This window comes from Aquila chrysaetos, chromosome 6 (genome assembly GCF_900496995.4).
Source record: "Aquila chrysaetos chrysaetos chromosome 6, bAquChr1.4, whole genome shotgun sequence".
Lineage (NCBI taxonomy): Eukaryota > Metazoa > Chordata > Aves > Accipitriformes > Accipitridae > Aquila > Aquila chrysaetos.
In genome coordinates, this window is record NC_044009.1 from 6,426,398 (window position 1) to 6,445,808 (window position 19,411).

The 19,411-nt window shown below is 40.1% G+C and overlaps 1 protein-coding gene across 4 annotated transcripts in view; it reads left to right on the top strand.

The window, feature by feature from the left end:
* The window catches only part of TNFRSF8 (TNF receptor superfamily member 8), a 37,347-nt gene extending 18,252 nt beyond the window's left edge, over nt 1-19,095 (top strand). For all 4 annotated transcript variants that reach the window (XM_030018752.2, XM_030018750.2, XM_030018753.2 and 1 more), the window contains 10 exons: nt 4,437-4,527; nt 8,082-8,207; nt 8,628-8,783; nt 8,888-8,981; nt 9,424-9,704; nt 9,917-10,027; nt 10,589-10,636; nt 11,815-11,840; nt 13,716-13,923; nt 15,434-19,095. In XM_030018752.2, coding sequence (XP_029874612.1) covers nt 4,437-4,527; nt 8,082-8,207; nt 8,628-8,783; nt 8,888-8,981; nt 9,424-9,704; nt 9,917-10,027; nt 10,589-10,636; nt 11,815-11,840; nt 13,716-13,923; nt 15,434-15,678 — 1,386 coding nt within the window. In that variant the 3' untranslated portion in view covers nt 15,679-19,095. The remainder of the gene's footprint in view (nt 1-4,436; nt 4,528-8,081; nt 8,208-8,627; nt 8,784-8,887; nt 8,982-9,423; nt 9,705-9,916; nt 10,028-10,588; nt 10,637-11,814; nt 11,841-13,715; nt 13,924-15,433) is intronic.
* Nucleotides 19,096-19,411: the final 316 nt, after the last annotated feature.

Below are 19,411 nucleotides of genomic sequence, written 5' to 3' on the forward strand. Positions count from 1 at the left end.
ATTTGTAGATAGACGTTAGACCCAGTACAGCAAGGACTTTAAAGTAACACATCTAAGGCTGAGCAATGATAAAGCCAGGAACAGAACCACCAACCCTGAATACTAAACTACGGGGCCTTTTCCTGCGCTCTGCCTTGTGGTGGCCTCACTGTCACATTGCTGTGGGTTTATACAGAGTTGAGCCTCGAGGTCCAAGCTCGGTGCTGGACTGCTCAGACAACAGGAGTTCACCCAAGTCATTTTGATATTTACCAGGTGAGGATTAGAAATCCAGCTTGTGTTCCAGCTGCAGTTTGTAGTAGGCTTACCACTATATAGAAATGGTAAGTTGCTATTCAAAATAGACATGTTGGTTCAATAGCCTTAATTTCTGAGAAGTTATGCACATATGTTGTTTCCATAATTCTCTGGAAATCTAATGTTTTTTTTGGCCAAGACACTGAAATATTTTTTTGCTTTTTAACAGTATTGGTTAACCAGCATTAAAATATTTCGTAACTCCAGCACTCAGTCATCATTCTGTCCAGGAACAGCAAGACAAATATGCATTAAGTATTTTGCAGTCCCTCCAAATTTGGATGGACTTGATGGCTGATGTCTAGACTGCTGCTGTTAAAAAGGAGTAGCCAATAGTTGAGGAACAAAAAAAGCCAAACACATCAATCATATCACTTGGACTCTTCTTGCACACAGAGATCTAAGATGACGGTCAAATCAAGAAAAAGCATAAGGTATCTTTCCAGAAGCACTGAGTTGGGAAGGGACTGGGACTGGAAAATACGAAATCTAGAATTCCCTGTGTTTCTTGGCGAATTGTTTCCAGCGATCCCTTCCTAATTAGAAATACTGAGCTCATCAAAATGAAAGATCAAACAAGCCAATATTTTATTGCAAACTTGCACCCTAATTTCCCTAATTGTAGATGAAATGTCAGAGGTGGTATTTTACATGTGGGAAGAGTAGTTACAGAGGGTGAAACCGAGGTCATTTACATGTTCAGTCATTGAGTGGGTAAATTACCTCAGTTCAGGCCTATTGCTACCCACTAATAACGCACATTTTTGTTCCCTTTTCACTTTGGCTGGTTATCTTTTGTTTTAGTTAACTTACTACCCTGATATTCATTACACACAGACAGAAAAATGAAAACTATATTATCCTTGTATAGCTGACTTTCCTTCACCCTTTTCCCAAAAGTAGCCTAGTCAAACGTCTGCAGAAAATGACTCACCACCATCATTTTATGGAAGACTTCTAAACATTTTAAGACCTTGGCCCTTCACCTTTGCCGTTTCCTCAAGGCATGTTCTTTGCTTTTAGGCACCGATTTGTTTCATTCCCCTAAAAACTCGTGGTAGTTTTGGTGGGTTCTTAGTGCAAGATTTTTTATTCCAGATGCATGAAAACTTGAAATTTAGCTTAGAAAACACCTTGCATAAGTTAAGAAGCAGAGCCCATATAATTTTTAGTGACACTTGCCTTTCCATACTGCCAGTTTTGCTTATGTAATTTATTTTGTGCTTGTAAGCCTGAAGTGCTAGAGGTGTGGGGGCTTGGTTTATACTCGGGTCCTTACCTTAAAGTATGCTGTCTACAAAGGGCCAACCTTTCTCTTTAGTTTAAGAGCAGAACTTTGCATCATTGCATTGCTGTTACAGGTCACATTAGGAATCAAACAGCTTTAGGATTTAGAGGGAAAAAAATGACAAGAATGGGGAGATGATGACTGATGCTGAGCACTGATGTTTACATTATCATTGAAAGGATCTGTAGTAAGTTTCATACTCGTGAAACACCTCTACTGAACAGGTGGCAACTCTTAAAGACATTTTGCAGGTAGCTACAGATTAGAAGCAGTGGGGTCTTCAGAAGGTGGTTTCACAGCCATAGAAATCGTGTCACGATTTGTTAAAATGACTTCTTTTTACAGCAGAGCACCTTGGACTTGGCTTAGTAAACAGTAAAGGTGGCTACAAAGCTGTGCTCCTAACCGGATACATGAAAGCAGCGTTTGTTGTGAAGCTGCGGATGTCATGTGTTATGTAGCTGCCATCTTGTGGGGGGAAAAAAAAAAAAAATTGTCGAGTACTCTCCTATGTATGTTTTCATAATTTGTGTAGTATGTGTGCATAGTTCATGCAGTAATTTATCACAGCACTAGCATCAGGTCAAATTCATAATCAGAATTTGCATTGCTGTAACTAAGAGCAGAATCTAATCCTAAACTCCTGATTCCAATATTTTAGACAAGGTAACTTTTTAAAAAGCAGCCCTTCCCTCACACTTGTACACAGACGCTATTCCTTTATTTAAACCCCAAAAGAAACAATTAAATAAGCTGTAAGCTTATGTGCTTCATAAATCATTCAAGAAATTTGTTCCCACCCGGATTTAAAATTCAGTATCATTTGCAGCCAGAGTTGGTTGCCCGGGAGAACCAGGAAGAGAAGATCAGTTTTTTGTGGTGACTTGCCATAGCTCTTACAGAGAAACTAATCCAGGATGACTTAGCTACCACCAGGATGCTGTTGTTTCTTAAATTTTCTTTATAAAACTAGTTAATTCACTTCATATCACTGAAGTGACTCCTGAATGACCCTTTGTCTAGTGACTGGTGTAGTGTCATTTCCTGTTATTCTATTTAGTTGCAGAGTGGCTGGCTGACAAGGGTGCATCTCCACACAGATGCAAGGAAATTCCACTTCCTTTTCCTACAATCTAGGGCTTCCTCTTCAGAAAAGAAAAATACAGGGTGCACATTTGTAAACTTGATTTGAGTCAGGCTGAGCAAGCAGACATCTGCTATTTCCTCTACACAGTAAGCTAGAAAAAATGCTTTGTAGGGAGGTGTGTGGCCCAGTGGTTAGTGCAGAAATGTGTCAGGCAGGATTTCTCAGTTCTGTTACTGGAGCTTGATGAAATGTAATATTTTCAATATGTTTCTATTTCTTGTCCTTTTGTTAATTTCCTCCTTGACTGAAAGTTCCTGTTTTCTGATTTAACCTGGGGCAAGTTAAATAACTTCTGTGTTTTATGGTCCTGCCGTGAAAAGAACAGCGTATTACACAGGAGAATACGGCTGTGAAATTAGGTAGTAAGATTCTGCACTGCATACAAAGGCAGTAGGATACAGTAGGTATTATTTCAAAGGCCAATGGGAAATTCATCTGCAGAAAGTGAGATGTAGTTTTTCTGAAATATTTAACTGCTCTACCAGTATCATGTGGGAAAATCTCTGGGGAATCTGCTGATTGAGTCTTTACAAAAAATTGTCATTTATACCTTCTAGCAAATACAGAAAATGAAATTCAGATAACATTTTTAGGGGATTATTAAGGGAGATGCCAAATTCAAAGATCAGATTTTCTCATCAGAAAACTGGTAGCAGCGTAATTTCCCAGAGCATGTAGTAGCCCTGCCATACAAAAATGAAGTCTTATTATATGCTTCTTGATACAATTCATAGCTGAGTCTCATTTTCTAAGCTAATATTAGAACTATTGTATGGGGTTTTTTTAACTAAACAAGTATCATTTATGCAGTCAAACCAAAGGTTGCTCCTGAAAACTGTCACTCACAATAGAAGTGGGCTTAGTTATTTGAATGAGGGCTTCATTGCGTGAGTATTTGCAGCATTCTTTTCAAGGCAAAAACCTCTTGTTCTCGGTGTACGATTTGTAAAGTAAGATAAGTAAATTGGTTTATAATAAACACATCTTTAGGTTGCTAAATTCAAGCATTATGACTGCATAAATTAACTGTACTGTAAGACTTGTTTTCTGCAAACAAGAATTATCATTGTGGATTACAGCCAATCTAGCTAGATTTAGATGATGCTGATTATGACACCACCTCTTATTCCAGTGCACACAGAGGTGGAAATCTGTTACGGATGTTAGGGATTCTTTTTTTTTTTTATTTTCTAAAAAATCCTTATCTCATATTAACATGGGATCATTTCAGGACAGTGATTTTTAGCCTTTTTTTAATTTACTAACTACTACAAGATTTCTAAAGGAGGCGCAGACTAACAGACAAGCTTTTCTTAGTGATCTTACTGATCCTGCAGCTAGGTTTCAAAGGGTGTTCGGAGCATTGGCTGAAAAACATTTTTGTAGGGCAATGCCACTACCCTTTTTATTATATGAAACAAGGAGTTAGTTTCTGAGTGCTGAAATGCTTGATACACAGGTTGGGCTACAATATTCCATTCCTAGGTTTAAATGACTTTCGATAAAAGAGCCTGCTGAGTGAAGATACATATTGAATTATTGCTAAATATACTGAAGTTGCTTTGGGGATACTTGAACTTTCAAAAAGCTGTAGGCTTTTCCTTACAGTCTGCAACTACCATCACTTGAGACAGATAGCGGGATCTGCTCTAATACAGAACTAATTGTTTTCTAACTGTGTCTTTTGTCTGTTTCAATTTCAAGACATCATTAACCCCATCTCATTCCTGTGATACACTTGAGAATTGGTTCTATGATGAAACTTCACAAAGCTGCTGTTACCAGTGTCCCTCAGGTCAGTATGTTTATAATTCAATCAAATTAACATGGAGCCTTTCTTGTAGAGATATTGGGAACCATGTCTGTCTGCGGAATTGCACTTTGACCCTGAAGAAAAGTGCAATTTCATGAATCACTGTCTAGTGTGGATCCAGATGTGAACTTGTTCTCCACTGCCCTGCTCTTGTTCAGTCTACATGCAAACAATCTGTAAATTGCAAACAAGATAACTTGCTAGGATTTTTTATGTGTTTTTTATCGGTTAACTTGACACTGAAGTAGCTAGAAGTAGGCAGGTCTAAGAATTCATTTCAACTTGCCTCAGGGTGTGAAATAGTGCAGTGAAATTAGGCTAAATAAGTTTCTGATCAGAGACAAAAAATATAAAATGAAGGTGTGGAAAATCTGTCATTATCCTCATAGTCAAAACAGTTTAGAAAGTGTCTCACATGAGAAAGGGAACAGCCCCTTGTCAGGGGACACAGTGAGCTTTGCTGGAAGCTAGTTATGACTCAGAGGCAGGTGAGCTCAGAAGCAGGAAACACCTTGGTGAGACAAGAGTTCTGGAAATGTCTGAAACTCCCCCTATTGGCCAAAAAACCCCTCAGTGGGTGGGGCATTTTATGGTACTTCACCATCATCAATCTCTTCTTATAGAAATGTTTTCTTTTTCTTTTTTTTTTTTTTTGAAAGGAAATTTTTGACATTTATTTGTGCTCTAATAATAAAGAGAGGTTTAGCACTTGGTTGCAAGCATTTGCATGCAGTTACATCCAAGTTCCCACTGGGACACCTTGTACTCCTGGCCATACCACTAGAATCATTCAGAAGTTGTATAAGTAAACAGGACCAAGGGATGGGGAAACTGGTCCTGTAAAAGAAGAAAAGGGGTGGGGATCTGACTCTGAGCCAGTCCCAAGAAAAGCTCTTTTCTCCCTCGAAACCGTACTTTGCAAAAGCTCCCACAATGACAGATGTCAGTGAGGTCCTGTGAAAAGCAAAGATCTGATTTACATCTGGCTGTAATGAGCCACCAGTCTCAATCACTCCACCTCTGCTTATTCTTGAAACTCATTTTGTTGCCACCTGCTCATGTCAGTCTTGGACATCACATCCTCCAGGGCTTCCTTCACAACAGAAACTCATAACAATGCTTTTCATTTTAATCTTCCACTACTCCTTCAAGCAATAACCTGTTCATATCTGCTACTAACTCAACTGCTCACTGCAAAGAAAGGGAAGCTTTTCTAAAATTGCATTTAATCAAAGTGGAGCATCTTGAACTCTTCATGCAGCCTGGCTTTACTTTCCTTGGTGTTCCAGCCCACAGATGTACAGCTTTCAGTCTGAGCGCACACTGGCCCACATGCAAGCCATCCTCTGTTTTAAAGTTAATTTCAAGTTCAATTGCAAGATAAACTTCAAACCAAACCTCAAAAGATCATTCTAATCAATTTCTACAGTTCCCACATCTCTTCTCATGTACTTAATTCTTGTGCAGGTAAAACGAGACTTCTGGTACCTGGGATACCAGAAGAAAATTTTCTTTCTGTCATCACAGAACAAAGTATTTCCCTCCTATCAAGGGGAGGAACAGAGATTTTCATGGGAAATAATGGTATATGCTAGAACAGCTCATGTTATGCAGAAGTTGGTATTCCACTTCAGTTCTGTTTATTCTGTTTATGGTTTTTTACCTTTTTTGTTTGGTTGTTTTTTTGTTTTAGACTCTAAATCCAGCTCCACAAGATAGTGCTGCAGTCAACACTCAGGATAATTTCCCACCCACAGTTAACAGCATAGCCTCAGGAGTGAATGAATGCACATACTCGTGAAAGAAAAACACTTATTTCATCTACTTACTTTCAGTACCTTTTTCAGTACAGGTGATTGCAGCTGGTATTCCTACTGCTCAGGCTTTTATCTGGTTGTTGAGCTGTGAACACAATCTGTGGAGAACAGCACCAGAAGGCACTGTTAGGCAAGCTTCAGAGTTACTGCACCTGGGGCACACATCCCCCAAGGGAGGGACCCATGTGTACAGGAAATCTCAAATAACTGAAGTTAAAGCTTTTGGGTTGTTGGGGGAGGAAGGGGAAAATGACATACACGGGCAGGTACACATGTGTGCAGCCCAAGTGCTGAGGTTCAGCAGTCAGCCCCCACCTTTAAAGGAACAGTCTCAGACAAGTAGTTTTGAGAAGGTGAGAGTGACGTGGTTTGGGCTTGTCTGGTGCTTTTTAGTGGGCCAAATACAGCACAGCTGTTTTTACCTGCACTCCTACATCATGCCTGCCAAAATGCAGAGTAGGTGAGTTATTTCCCTGCCAGGTTCCCCCTTCCTGTGGTTAACTCTTTGTGTTTTGGTGATGCAGGCTGGATGCTGAAACTGGGATTTCTTTCTCTCCTTCTGTTTTCCACCTGTGAAACATTCAACTCTTCCTGTCTTTACGTTGCTGCTTTAGCTTTTCCTTTGGTAGTTATTTCCATCTCCTGGCAAGGCCACGAGGTCACAGCTGACCACTGTGCCTTCTGATTTCTTTGGCACTATGGCCAGCGGTAGAATACCTCATCTGTTGCTTCAGGAACTGAAACATTAGGAATGCCTCTGTCCCAGCCTTTCCCACACTCCTAGCTGGTTATTGTACCTAGCTTGCCAGATGGATGCTTTTAAAAGCTGGTCACTAGACAATGATTACCAGATATAAAGTCATAGAATAGCTTAAGTTTGGCAAAGGCCTCCGGAGGTCATCTAATTCAGCTAGATGCTCAACTTCATGCGTGCTGCATGTACACAGAAGGTTCGAGAGATCCAGGGTGGTGTGCCTACAAACTGTGAGCAGTGAGTCCAGGTGAGTTGGAAGTGTTGAGCAGAGAAAGCGTATAGCTTATGCATCCAGCATCAGAAAGACATAGATATGTAATTTGATTTGTTTAAAGGAAAACAACTGGAAAATTAAACCATCTCACAACTGCCAAGGCAACTGTAAAATTAGCAGGACTGCTCAGAAAGCAACCTACTGCAAGCCTGCTAGGGATATGTAGGGCACAGCTCAAAAAGTACCTACCATCTTGTAACATCCCATTCTGAACATGGGAGATGGGGTTGTCCCTGCATGAATCCATGTGCACCTAGGCGATTCTGTCAGCTTTTGAAAGAAAAAGTGATGATTTAGGTAGCAAAGTATGAGGACTCGATTGCTATAGTCAAGAAGAAAACATGAAAAACAATTGCCTGGGAACTTAGTAGTGGCAGGAAAATATTGCCCTCACTGCAGACTTGGCGGTCTTTTCTAACTGTCAGCAAATTACTTCCTATGTGCCCATTTTGCAGCAATCCATACTGACACTGATAATACTATGCATAGTGTTGCTGTAACAGGACAGCTGTGATCCCCTCACACTTGAACAGGAAAGGCAAAAATGTGCTAGAGAAACCAAATGACAGGTACAAAGAGAAGACTGTGGTAGTGTGTCTAACAGGTAAATGAGCATACAAGAACACTTCAGGATGGTTGCTTCCAGTGATTCTGAACAGGTATCCTGCATATTTTTTTTTTCTTTCTCCAGGCTATGTTAAGAAGAAAGCATGTCCTAGGGACCCAGATGAAGACTGCATGAGATGTGGACCCGAACAATATGTGAATGAAGCATTCCAAAAGCCACGATGTGACGCTTGTGTATCATGCACAAAAGGTTTGCTTTCCCTCACACATACCTCACAGTTATATTCTCTCCCTGTATTTTATTTACACTTTGTTTATATTTTATTCAGTTAGAATTTCCAGCAGCAAAATTATCCATCCTTGGTTACTGATTTAGAGAGCCAAATGCTACGTTGCACATAATCAGTATCGCTTTATGTGTGACCTGGGACTACCTAAAAATTCTCTCATCCAGTGCTATCCAAGTCTGATTTCTGCTTTCTCTCTTATATTACAAGCCATTGTCTACAGGCTTCTCCAATTGTTCATGACTTAAGTTGCCATCGCGAAGAGTGCCAGCAGCCTGTTCTGCTTCCTGAGCCTTTGAACTGATGTTGCTCAGCTTTGGCCCCAGCTCTGCATTTTCACTGCAGGGTGATCCTTTGTTACCACATCTGTTTCTTCCCCACAGAATCTGACCTTGTGGAAAAAGAGCCCTGCTCCTTCAATTCTAGCCGTGTGTGTGAGTGCCGACCAGGCCTGTTCTGTCAAACCCCTGTTCTGAACACCTGCATACGATGCCAGCAGCACACTGTTTGCAAGCCTGGTTTTGGAGTCAAAGTCAGAGGTAGGAATTCCTACCTGTCTAGCTTACCTTTTCTGATCTTGGCCATAGGCCATAGGACCTGATGCATTTTGGTTGGTCGGTCCTCAGTCGTTATTTTTATTCAGGCACCTCAATGAATGATGTTACTTGTGAAGAGTGCCCTTCTGGGACCTTCTCTGATCAAAATTCCAGCACCGACATCTGCAAGCCCCACACAAAGTAAGTCCATAGTTCTTTAAAGTGACTAACTAACTAATTAAAGCTAATAGAGGACTAAAAGGGACACCTGTCCCTTCTGGTGCGAAGTATACAAATTTATCTTAGAGGCAACGGGATCGCTTTGGGCCTATGTGCAGAGTTTAGAAGGCCTGTCTTTATACCTGTTGCACAGCTCTGTACTGGAGGAAGGAAACCCTCTTGCCTCATTTTTAGTTTACTAAGTATAGCGGAATTACACACACGTGTGAGTATCAGGTTTGCATCCAGGTCAAGAATTAATGCCACAGGGGTGAGAAAAAGGTTAATGACTTTTTCACTGAAAGCAATAAATGTAGGTGGTAGAAAAATGACCAAAGGGATGTTTGCCACGTGGAAAATACTCTTATCTTGTACCACGGCATTTTCCTCTAGCACTGATACACTCTTCTTTTTCATTCCCTAGCTGTGCCAAGTTAAACAAAACAGCACTAAGCAAAGGAAACGCCACACACGATCAGGTTTGCCTGGACCGATTGCCCACCTACCTCACCTCAAGCACTTTGTCCATGCGATTCAGCAATGAAACAAATAACTCTGACCTAAGGAGGGTTGAAGAGAACCTGGTGACCATGGGTAGTATCCTTTTAAGTGCCATAACAACTGAAAACCCCAGTTCAACTCCTGAGGAGAAAGCTCTGGCTGGCACTTTTCCCACCTCAGCCAAGGGGGAGACGACAATGGGAGGTAATAAAGATAAAGCATTTACTCTGCCTAGCATGTTTTATTTGGATATATCTTTGGTAAATGCAATTTTTATGTGGGAGCTTCCTGCAAATCCCCTATGACTTGTGAAATGACATCCATGGATTTATGTCCAAACACATAGATCTACTAATAGTTCTCCCTCTGCCTTTTCATAGCCTTTCCTGTGCTCCCTTTCCCTTTCTGTGCTATAGGTCTAGTTCTTTGGGCAGTGGTTCTCTCTCTGATAGTGCTACTTGTGGGCATGCTGTTAATTTGGAAATGGAAGGTTTGCAAGAAGCGGATCCTCATCCTCAAAGGAAAGCGTGAGTTTTTAAAGCTTTAATACATAGCATGCTGTTTGATCTCCAAGTATATGCCAACTGGGAACTCAAATATCCCAAAATTTCGTGGAGGTCATTGGGGAAGAGAATGTTCACTACTGCCTGGTGCAGGTGGGCCAGATAAGGGTTTTAGGCAAACAGTTCATGCAGCATGTTGGAGAACATGAGAGAAAGATTGAAGCAGCTGTGAATTTATGGAGGAAGATGCTACAAGCTGGGTGGGGAAAAGGTAACCAGTGGTTTCTTCTCTCAGCACAGACAATAATATTAAATGATACCTGAAGTGTTTTGTGAGTATTTGTTGGTTCCAGGAATGGGGTTGGACTTTGAGCATGAGAGGAAGAGTGATTTTTACTCACACCGACTCTCCGTAGCTTTGCCTAGAGTTACATGTGGGGTGTTCCTTTGGAACCACATTCCCTCTTTTATAGAAAGCAGGATGTGCATGTTGTAGGTTGGTTGTAGGCCTGTGGGTGTGGTAAAGCTCTTAGAGCCTGTATGCTCCATGATGAGTTTTGCTAAATGAATGGTTTCTTTTATTAGCACATCTGCATTCCATCACTTCACACAAATCCGGACTCAAATCTCAAGGTGAGTGACCGATGGATGAGGAATTGTAATCCATATGTCTAAAGAATAAGTGGATAGTTTTAATATGGAACTTTATTTTATGGAATTTTAATTTAAAACCTGGAACTTTTTCATGTCAAACGTATGTCTCTGCTGACATGCAAAAGGCCAGTCCTGTTGTCTGTCCTGCGCAGGCAGGTGATGCTCTGGATGTGACAAGCCACTAGATGGCACTTTTTTCCCACTGCACCTGAATGGTTGGGCAAGGTGTCAGCGCAGGGCGGCTTTACTGGAAAAACGCCCAATTAATTTCTGGGCACTCAAATCTGAGAGACGTGTTCCAAAAAAAGTGGGTGTTAGCCATACCGCCTGTACAGATCCCCTAGAGTACACACATTTTGCCCAATTAACTAATCCCCTCTCAGCACTTCCATTTCCATTGACTAATCTATTCTCTTCTGTTGTGTTAGATTCTCCTCATCACCACACATCAGAGCTTTTTATACTCATTTATTCAGGAATACAATTTAAAACCTCTTGTGTGCAGCTTAATTTTCTCAAAATGGAATTTTTGCTTCCTCACTTGCCTTACGCAGGAGAAACTGTTACTGTGCAGCATTATAGAGCTGATGCATTGAAAATAAAGGTGGCTGCATGTTAGGGTGAAATTAGATAGCAGGCCGGAGCCCGTCTAGCTTCATGGTACTACAGAAGGATGCTGTATACTCCCTTCTTCTCACCTCTCTTCTTTCCCCAGTGTTCCCTTCCTCCATCCTTACATAAAATCCCATCCCCTTAATAGTCATCTGACCACCACGTGATGAACTAATCCAACTTGTTAATCCAGTAGAAAGTTATTAATTTTTTTTTTTACTTTTTTCTTTTTAATAAGCCTGTCTTCTGCTTGCCTGTCTTCTGCTTATCTAGAAGGTTTAATCAGTTCATCACTTCATTAGATGAATACTATCTGTGGTGCGGGGAGAGTGATAGTGGTGGCCACAAAGGGCTTTGAGGAGGGCCGGACCTCACAGTCTTGGCAGCAACATGTTGCTGGTTCACCTCAGCCGTGTCATGTAAGTGTGCCCTCAGTGGTTGGGCAGTAGTTTAGGACATGGCTAGGTGATCTTTTAGAGTAAATATTAACATTCTTGTGATTGCTGTGAATTTTCTTCTGATAATTTTTCCTCTTTCCATTGCAGGTTCTGATTTAGTGAACAAATGCGCAGTAAGTGTGAACAATATTCCAAAACAGATCACTTTCCATTCCAATGTAAATAATGATATTTTTAAATGTCCTGTTAAAGAGTGCCAGCCTTTTTGTTTGGACTTCCCTCTGCAACGCATCATCCCCTAGGTGCAGTGATGAGATGCACTAGGATTTGGTACTTTCACGTCTTGGGCTATGTTTAATGTGGTGTTAAATAATGTGATGCTGCCAATCTTGCTTGTGAAGGGAGTATTTGGTTTGCTCTTTTGCTATTCATGTTGCATTCTATGGGACAAGATCCAAAATCACAGGATGAACATGCCTTTTCTACCTTCTGGGAGAACTTTGTCTGTCAGTCCCATTTTATCTTACTGCTCCAGTCACACCAGTAGGATTTGTACTCTTCTGCCTCCCTCCATGTCACCTTCCATCTTTGTAGGATTTGGCATGAGTGTAATATGGGTACACAGTGGGTATTGTTTGTCTGGAAGACTTTCCAGCAGGACCAGCTTCTGGTTTAACAGTATAGTTTGCATATGAACAAGGCAAACATCAGTCAATATGGTAACAACAGAAAGCAGTTCCTCGGCTGTTGAAATCATCATAGCTCTGTTTGATTCCCCCACTTTCAGTGAAATTACAGCAACTTTCATCCTCTGAGTCTTCACAGTTTATTGTCTATATCTGCTAAAACACTCTCTAGACTCTTCCTTTTTTTTTTCAAATCAGTTTGCTTTTAAATGTTGCACATCTGCACACATACAAAATACTACTTATTCTAATGAATCTGGTTGCAATCAGCTGTCATAATTTCAGTGTGTCACTGCTAATTCCTGAATTGTGGGGAGCTTCCACTCTTGCTTTCATAGTCAGTCAGACATGAGCAAGAGTTTTAAACTGCACATTTCAAAATCTTACTATGTTGTGGATTTTTTTTTTTCCTTTTCCAACCTTGTGGAAACAGAAACAGAGCTAGGAACCATCAGAAATTTGTGATGCAGGACCGTTAGCCTCTCTCAGATTCTGGCTCCTCTTTTAAAGGACTGTTTGTAATTAATTCTTCACATAATAGCTAGTCTGAGCTTGTTTCTTCTACCTGAGGTTCTGCTGAGGCAATTCCATTTTGAAGTTCAGCCAGTTCAACCTCTGGCTTGTTTTGTTCTTCCATAGGAGTGTGGTAGGTCTTTGCAAAATCTAAGAGGAAGGTAAACCATATATTTTCAGTTTTGACTGTTTGACTCTCTCACCATATGATACACATCTGTACATGTTTGTCCTCTGATACTTATCTTACAACTAAATATGAAAAATATCTTGTTAAAGTTCTTTCTCAGCAAATCCCTTAAAATTTTTACCTCCAGCATCTATCTTTCTTACTGATGTTATACTTTTTGCTGGAAAGTGCTACTGAGCTTCAGCCCCCCAGAATGCAGCTGTTACTATATTACAGGACAGCAGACTCTGCAACAGAGCATACAGTATAAGACTTGTGGCAAAAAGTCAACATAACAAATAAGTGGATTTACAAAGGTTCATCGGCATCTAAATTGCGGACAAGGCAGTGGAACTTAGCAAAGCATCCGAGCAGGTCCAGGAAACTGGATTTCAGTGGAAGTGAGGTATATTCTTGCAAATATCATAAAAAATCTGTGAATTTAGCTTAGAAATGCTATTTTTAAATATGGCCTTAAGTGATGCCGGAACCTAGTTCAAAGAAACTTATGTTTCTATATCAGTTAGGCACTTTCAGATTTTTTACTCCCTGTGACAGTGGTACCATGAAGTACATTATGTTATTCTGACTGCAATAGAAGGATTCTGTAGACCTATTGCAAACTTCACAGTGTTGCTTTTACATTCACCCCACTTCTACTCTCCTCTTTGTATTGGCAGAAGATCATACTGACTACTGACAGCGGGCCAGAAGAGAAGGAGTTAATTGACAGAACCCTCCCTTTGGAAACCAACAATAACTTGGTCTCCAGCACAGAAAAAGCATATAGTCCTGAACTGAGTCTGACTGATGTGACACAGAGCAATGGAAATGCTCCAGATTGCCCTATCGATTCTCGAGTGAGAGACCACACAAATAATCGAATTGGTAAGTCTTTTTTTTTTTTTTTTTTTTTTTCCTTTTGTCTTTTCAATATTTCAACCATGGGCACATAATGTCATTCTGAGATTATTAGTAAGCTGCAAAGTGTCCAAAGTGTCTAACAAAGGTTGGGGCTGAATCTCCAGAACTTTTGACACACAAATTCTGGTATATCTATTCATTTGAATATAATGCTTTCTTATTTTCACATTTGCCTTAGTCACTTATAAACCTGACAGAAAAATGCTCTTCTTCCTCTTTTTCATTCCAGAAGATGTAAATTTGCAGAAGAAATTTGAAATCCAAAATATGTCAGCTGGAAAATGACGCTGTAATACTTAATGACAGTTGTACTTCACATGTCTCAAGCTATCATTTTCTTCTCTTGGTTTCACAGTAATAGCTTGAAATGTGTCTCCCATATGTTCCCACAAAGTCTTCGACCATGGCACAGGGTAGGAGATAAAGTCAGGCAAGGAAGCTTACTCCCAGGGGGAGAATTGTTACCTGAGACACAGTCGACATGAGACATTCTGGCAATGTTTCCAAACCCCATTTTGAGGTTATTTGAAGGGGTTTTTTGGTATTACTAGAGCTGACCTTTCCTTACTAAATGCCCTTTCTGTTTTTTCTGTGAGTGATGGACTTGGGATGCATGTGAGGATTTGACTTACCATACCCAAATATCTCCAAGCAATTGTGAACAGTAACCTACAGTGTCTGATCTGCAGCATATGTCTGAATAAAATGTAGTGATCCAAGCCATAGCAAAGGCCTTATTTACCTTTTGTAAAGGAGTAGGGTCAACAAGTTGGACACAAGGTTCAAGTCTATCCCAGGAAATTTTGTAGTTGATTCTCTGCTGGAAAGAAACTAATTTCTTTGCAGGTCCTAAGACCCCAGATACTTACCCAGAATTTCTGTACAGTGCTGATCCTTGCCCAAAGGCTGCTTTTAATGCAGGTATTGTTGCTTCTCGAAACAGCAGGAGTATAAAACTTAGATTCTCCATATCTGTCTTCCCCAGATCCTGATTAATTGCTTCTTCTAACAGACTCTTGTGAATATCTTACTGCCTTTTCTAATTTGTCTTTCTCCTGTAGTCCTAGCTATAGTGCAGCTGCTTCATCACATGGGAGTTAGATCTACGTGATCTAAAATGCCCAGAGTCCCATTGACAGTGGTCCAAAACCAGACAGTGTAGTACAAAATGTGCAGGCCTTCTTTATCACTTAGTATATTCAGTGGTTTGATTTCAAAATTAAAAGCACCTTATAAATAAACAATGAAATAGACAACTTATAATGTGTGAATTCAAAAAGCTTTAGTGGGTTAGTGAATTCTGTGTTTTCAGAGTGATGGGCTTGATCTGCATGCCTCTCATTAAAAAAAGAACAAGGGGGCGGGGGGATAAGAAAAAACGAGTACTAAATAAAAATTTTGCATGAAAAGGAACCATCTCTAGGGTCAGCAGTGATTGTTAACTATGCTCAGCACTATTTTTTTTCTTCCTCAGAAAAAATATACATCATGAAGGCCGACACTGTTATTGTGGGGTCCATTTCAGAAGTGCCTAGTGGCAAGAACTGTGCTGCTAGAGGATGTGAAAGTAGTGTTGATGCCCAGGAAAATGTGGAAGAGGAACTGGCAATGCACTATCCAGAGCAGGAAACAGAGTCTTTTCGAGGGAATGATGTAACGGTTCCTGTGGAAGAAGAGGGAAAGGAATTTCATCACCCCACCACTGCCACTGAAAAGTGATAACCCACTGAGAAGATGTGTGAAGCTACAGAAACATCCAGTGTGACACTAAGCCTGAATCTATGACAAGGGAGGTAAACCCATAGTGCCTTAGATTACCTGAAAACTCAGGTAAAACACTGAAACACATTCAAACAAGGAGTGCTAGAACCTATTTTATCTAACAAATGAGAGGATCATCCAAACTGTTGGCCTTCATAGCTGACGTCAAATATTTCTCTTTCCCTCTCTCTCCCCGCATCGTGCTGGAAACAAATTTGAATCAAAGCTACAAAATTCAGAGCACATCTGGATGCCAACTCAAGTTTCACAACTTGCTTTCTCTGCATGAAGGAATGGATTGAAAACTATGTCTGATTACTTCTATTATCGTATGAAAATTCTGGCCAGAATTCTGAGTTAAGCTTGAGACTCAGCCATGTTTCATATGTTGTGTCTATTCCAGTATTACCAGTACTTCCAATTTTGTCATATATTTTGCAACATCTGGTATTTTTCTTAAGGCCTCAATTCTTGAATGAAAGTAATGACAATTTCAGTTTTACCTAACACAAACAGAACTCTTTAAGGTTGTGGACTTCGCATTTCTTGAGGAAATAGGATCAAAAGGTGCCACACAGGCTCAGAAAATGGAAGGTAAATAAAACTAGTTGAAGTCCACTGTACTTTAGGCCATTCTTTCTAATTCTTGAAGTCTGATTCATGTTTTTTGACTACTTCAAATCATCGGTAAGTGTACAAAATGGCCTCTTCTGGTGGAAGCCAAACTGGCTGAAAATTTGGATATTGGATGAACTATGGGTTTAGCCCAGTGTGGAGTCTGTAAAAAGGGAAAAGAAGAAAATAAACTAGTTTTCTACGAAAAGGAAGGACTGAAAAACAGGCACAGCAGTTATTTCCTATAACATTGTTAATCTTTGCTTGTTTAGAATTGCTCATAATCATCAGGCTGATACTGATTTGCATATCTAGTCTTTAAAAAAAAATCTGTTTTGCGGTCAACTGGCTTGTGTTATGCTATTTCTCAATCTCTCACACTGCTTGTTTGATAACTGTAAGTGTAATAGTGCTGACTATATTTTTGCACAGGACAATGGAAAATTAACAAGATGACAAAGTGTGCCTTAACAGTCAAAAAAAGGAACCACAAAACCAATTACTTGCTTTGTAGTTTTACCCTGGACAGAATACTGCAATAACAGCTGTGCAACTTCAGCATCTTTTGTCTTAGAACACACAAAAGGAACAGAAGGGCATAAAAAACACCTTCTTGGGCCAGACGAGTAGTACAAGCCCAACATTTTATCTCTGACAGTCGCAGTAAGAGATGTTATTGGGAAGAGCACATAAGCCTGGTTAATATCTGCTGTTTGCATTCCTCATAGTTCTGCAACATCAGCTGTAATTGGATTAAGGATGTTAAAGAGTTTGTCCCAGCCTTTAGCGTTCATTCATACTGCCATTAATTTTTCTTCTCTCTTTTGAATTTCCTGGTACAGTCTGCCTCCATAAGCACCTGTGGCAACAGATTGCAGGTAGTTACTATTCACTGTGTAAAGAAGTTCTTTTACCACTTTTAAACTGACCTCTTACTTATCTCAGTGAGTGCCACTAGTTCTTGTATTACAGCATTTAGTGCAATACTGAGTTGCTTTTACGATTCTTGATTGTATCCTCCTCAGCCTCCAAGCTGAGTTCCCATCTTTTTACATTTCTCATGTAAGTTAGACGCTCCACTGCCTTGGTCATTTTAGTTGACCTCTTCCGCATCTTCTCTAACTTCACTACATTCTTCTGGACATCTGGAGGCCAGAACCATGCACTGCACTGAAGAAGAGGGGTGGGACAAGGTTTTAAAGAGCGGCAAGATGATACTCTATATTTTGTTCTCAATACCTCTCCAGATGATGCCCACCATTTTATTTGCTTTTTTTGGCTGCCCCTGCACACTAAGCAGATGATTTCAGAGAACCATCAAGAATGACTCCAAGATCCCTTTTCTGAGCAATAGCTGCTAGATGTGAATTCAGCACCATGTACGCCTGGTTTAGATTATTTTTCCCTAAATGTATTGCCTTGTGTTTATCTATGTAGAAGCTCATTTACCTCCTTTTTATGAGCTCCTTCTGGCTTTACTTGCCTCTATATGCATGTAAGTACCTGGAGAAGTTTAGTATTACTTTAATTGTGTGGGTGCTCTTTTCTCCAGATCATTGATGAAGATATTGAATAGAACTGGCCCCACCAATCCTCCCTGCTAACTGTTCTCTATCCTGAAAAATTACCATTATGTTGTGCTCTTTCCTGCCTGCCTTTTAAACAGCCATAACTTTTGTATCCTGTAAACTTTTATCAAATCCATAAACTTACCTTTCCTCCAATCCTGTGGCAACTTTGTTTTTCCACCACCTTAGGTGTGGAACATCATCAAAGGCTTTTTGAAAATCTCCATGTAGTAGGTCCACTGGATCTTGTTTATCCATTAAGCCTCGCAATATATGGGAAGCTTTTTACTCAAGATTTTGTGATTGAAGAAATACATCAAGAGAAATTCATACTTTTCTGGAACCGCAGCCCCAGAGATGAAGTGGGAGAATCTCAGCATTATGGGATCTAGTCACTGGCTTTCATCAATGGATAACCTACCTGTAGTATATTTGAACACTGGTTGTAATTTCAAGTGTTGTAAGTTCCAGTATTTACTTCTTGAATTCTACTCTTCTCTGCAAGTCCAGAACATGTATTTTAATAATTTCTAAAAACAACTGCTGCCACTGTATATTTTAGTTCGTCTATTGACTCTTGCAAGAGAGGCAATTAGTGAATCCTTTCTGTGTACTTCTGTGTTTGTTCTTGTTTTGTTTCATTCAGAAGATAAGCTGCTCCTAATGCTCGCATCGACATTTCTTTTGGCTGTCAGTATCGCCATGTCAGTGGCAGTTACGTGGCATGAAGAAGGAAACAGAATGAACGTTTTTTGGTTTAAGTGCTTGTTGTGCAACAGAAGGTCAAGTCACCAAGTACTGACATAAAACAGCAATGCAAGGAAGAAGAAAAAACTGTGTAGGACAAATACTGGTCACCCTTTCCTCACTTCCAGTCAGCTTAGTTCATTGTTTTCCAGTGCATGCGCTTCATTCTAGAAAAAATACAGGAACTTCTATTTCATTTTAGAGAACGCCAATTTGTGTATCCACAAATTGTGAATAACCATGGTCACCTGGCTGTGATTGTTAAAGGATGTTCTGTAATGACAGCTAATTGTATATTTCAGCTCTGTATATAAATTAATCTTTTTTACTGGAACACCTTTCTAGATGAATCATATGCATTGCAACCTGCTAGATGGATTATAGTTGATTAGTTTAATAATGCTGGTAATCTTTGAATTAAAAATTGCATGGGTTTTAGACCATAGCCACACTTTTCTTGTCTGGTACGTAAATGTTTCATTGTTGGTAATTTCAGTACATGTATCAGTTGCAGAAAGAATGTTTTTGCAAGAGAGCCTTTCAAAACTTACGAAGCTATTAGTCGACTGGAGTTTTTTCTCAAGAGCAGAGCAGGTCTGAATTCACATTAAGGTCTCTCTATACCATCCCGGCAGCGTGTACGAGACGTGAGTGAACGTGGCGTGGCGGAACGGTGGGTTTCGCGGAATGCTAGAACGCTGCAAAAGGCAAGTTCACATTTTGGGGCTAATGGAGCATAAATACGACTAGAGAGACCCTTT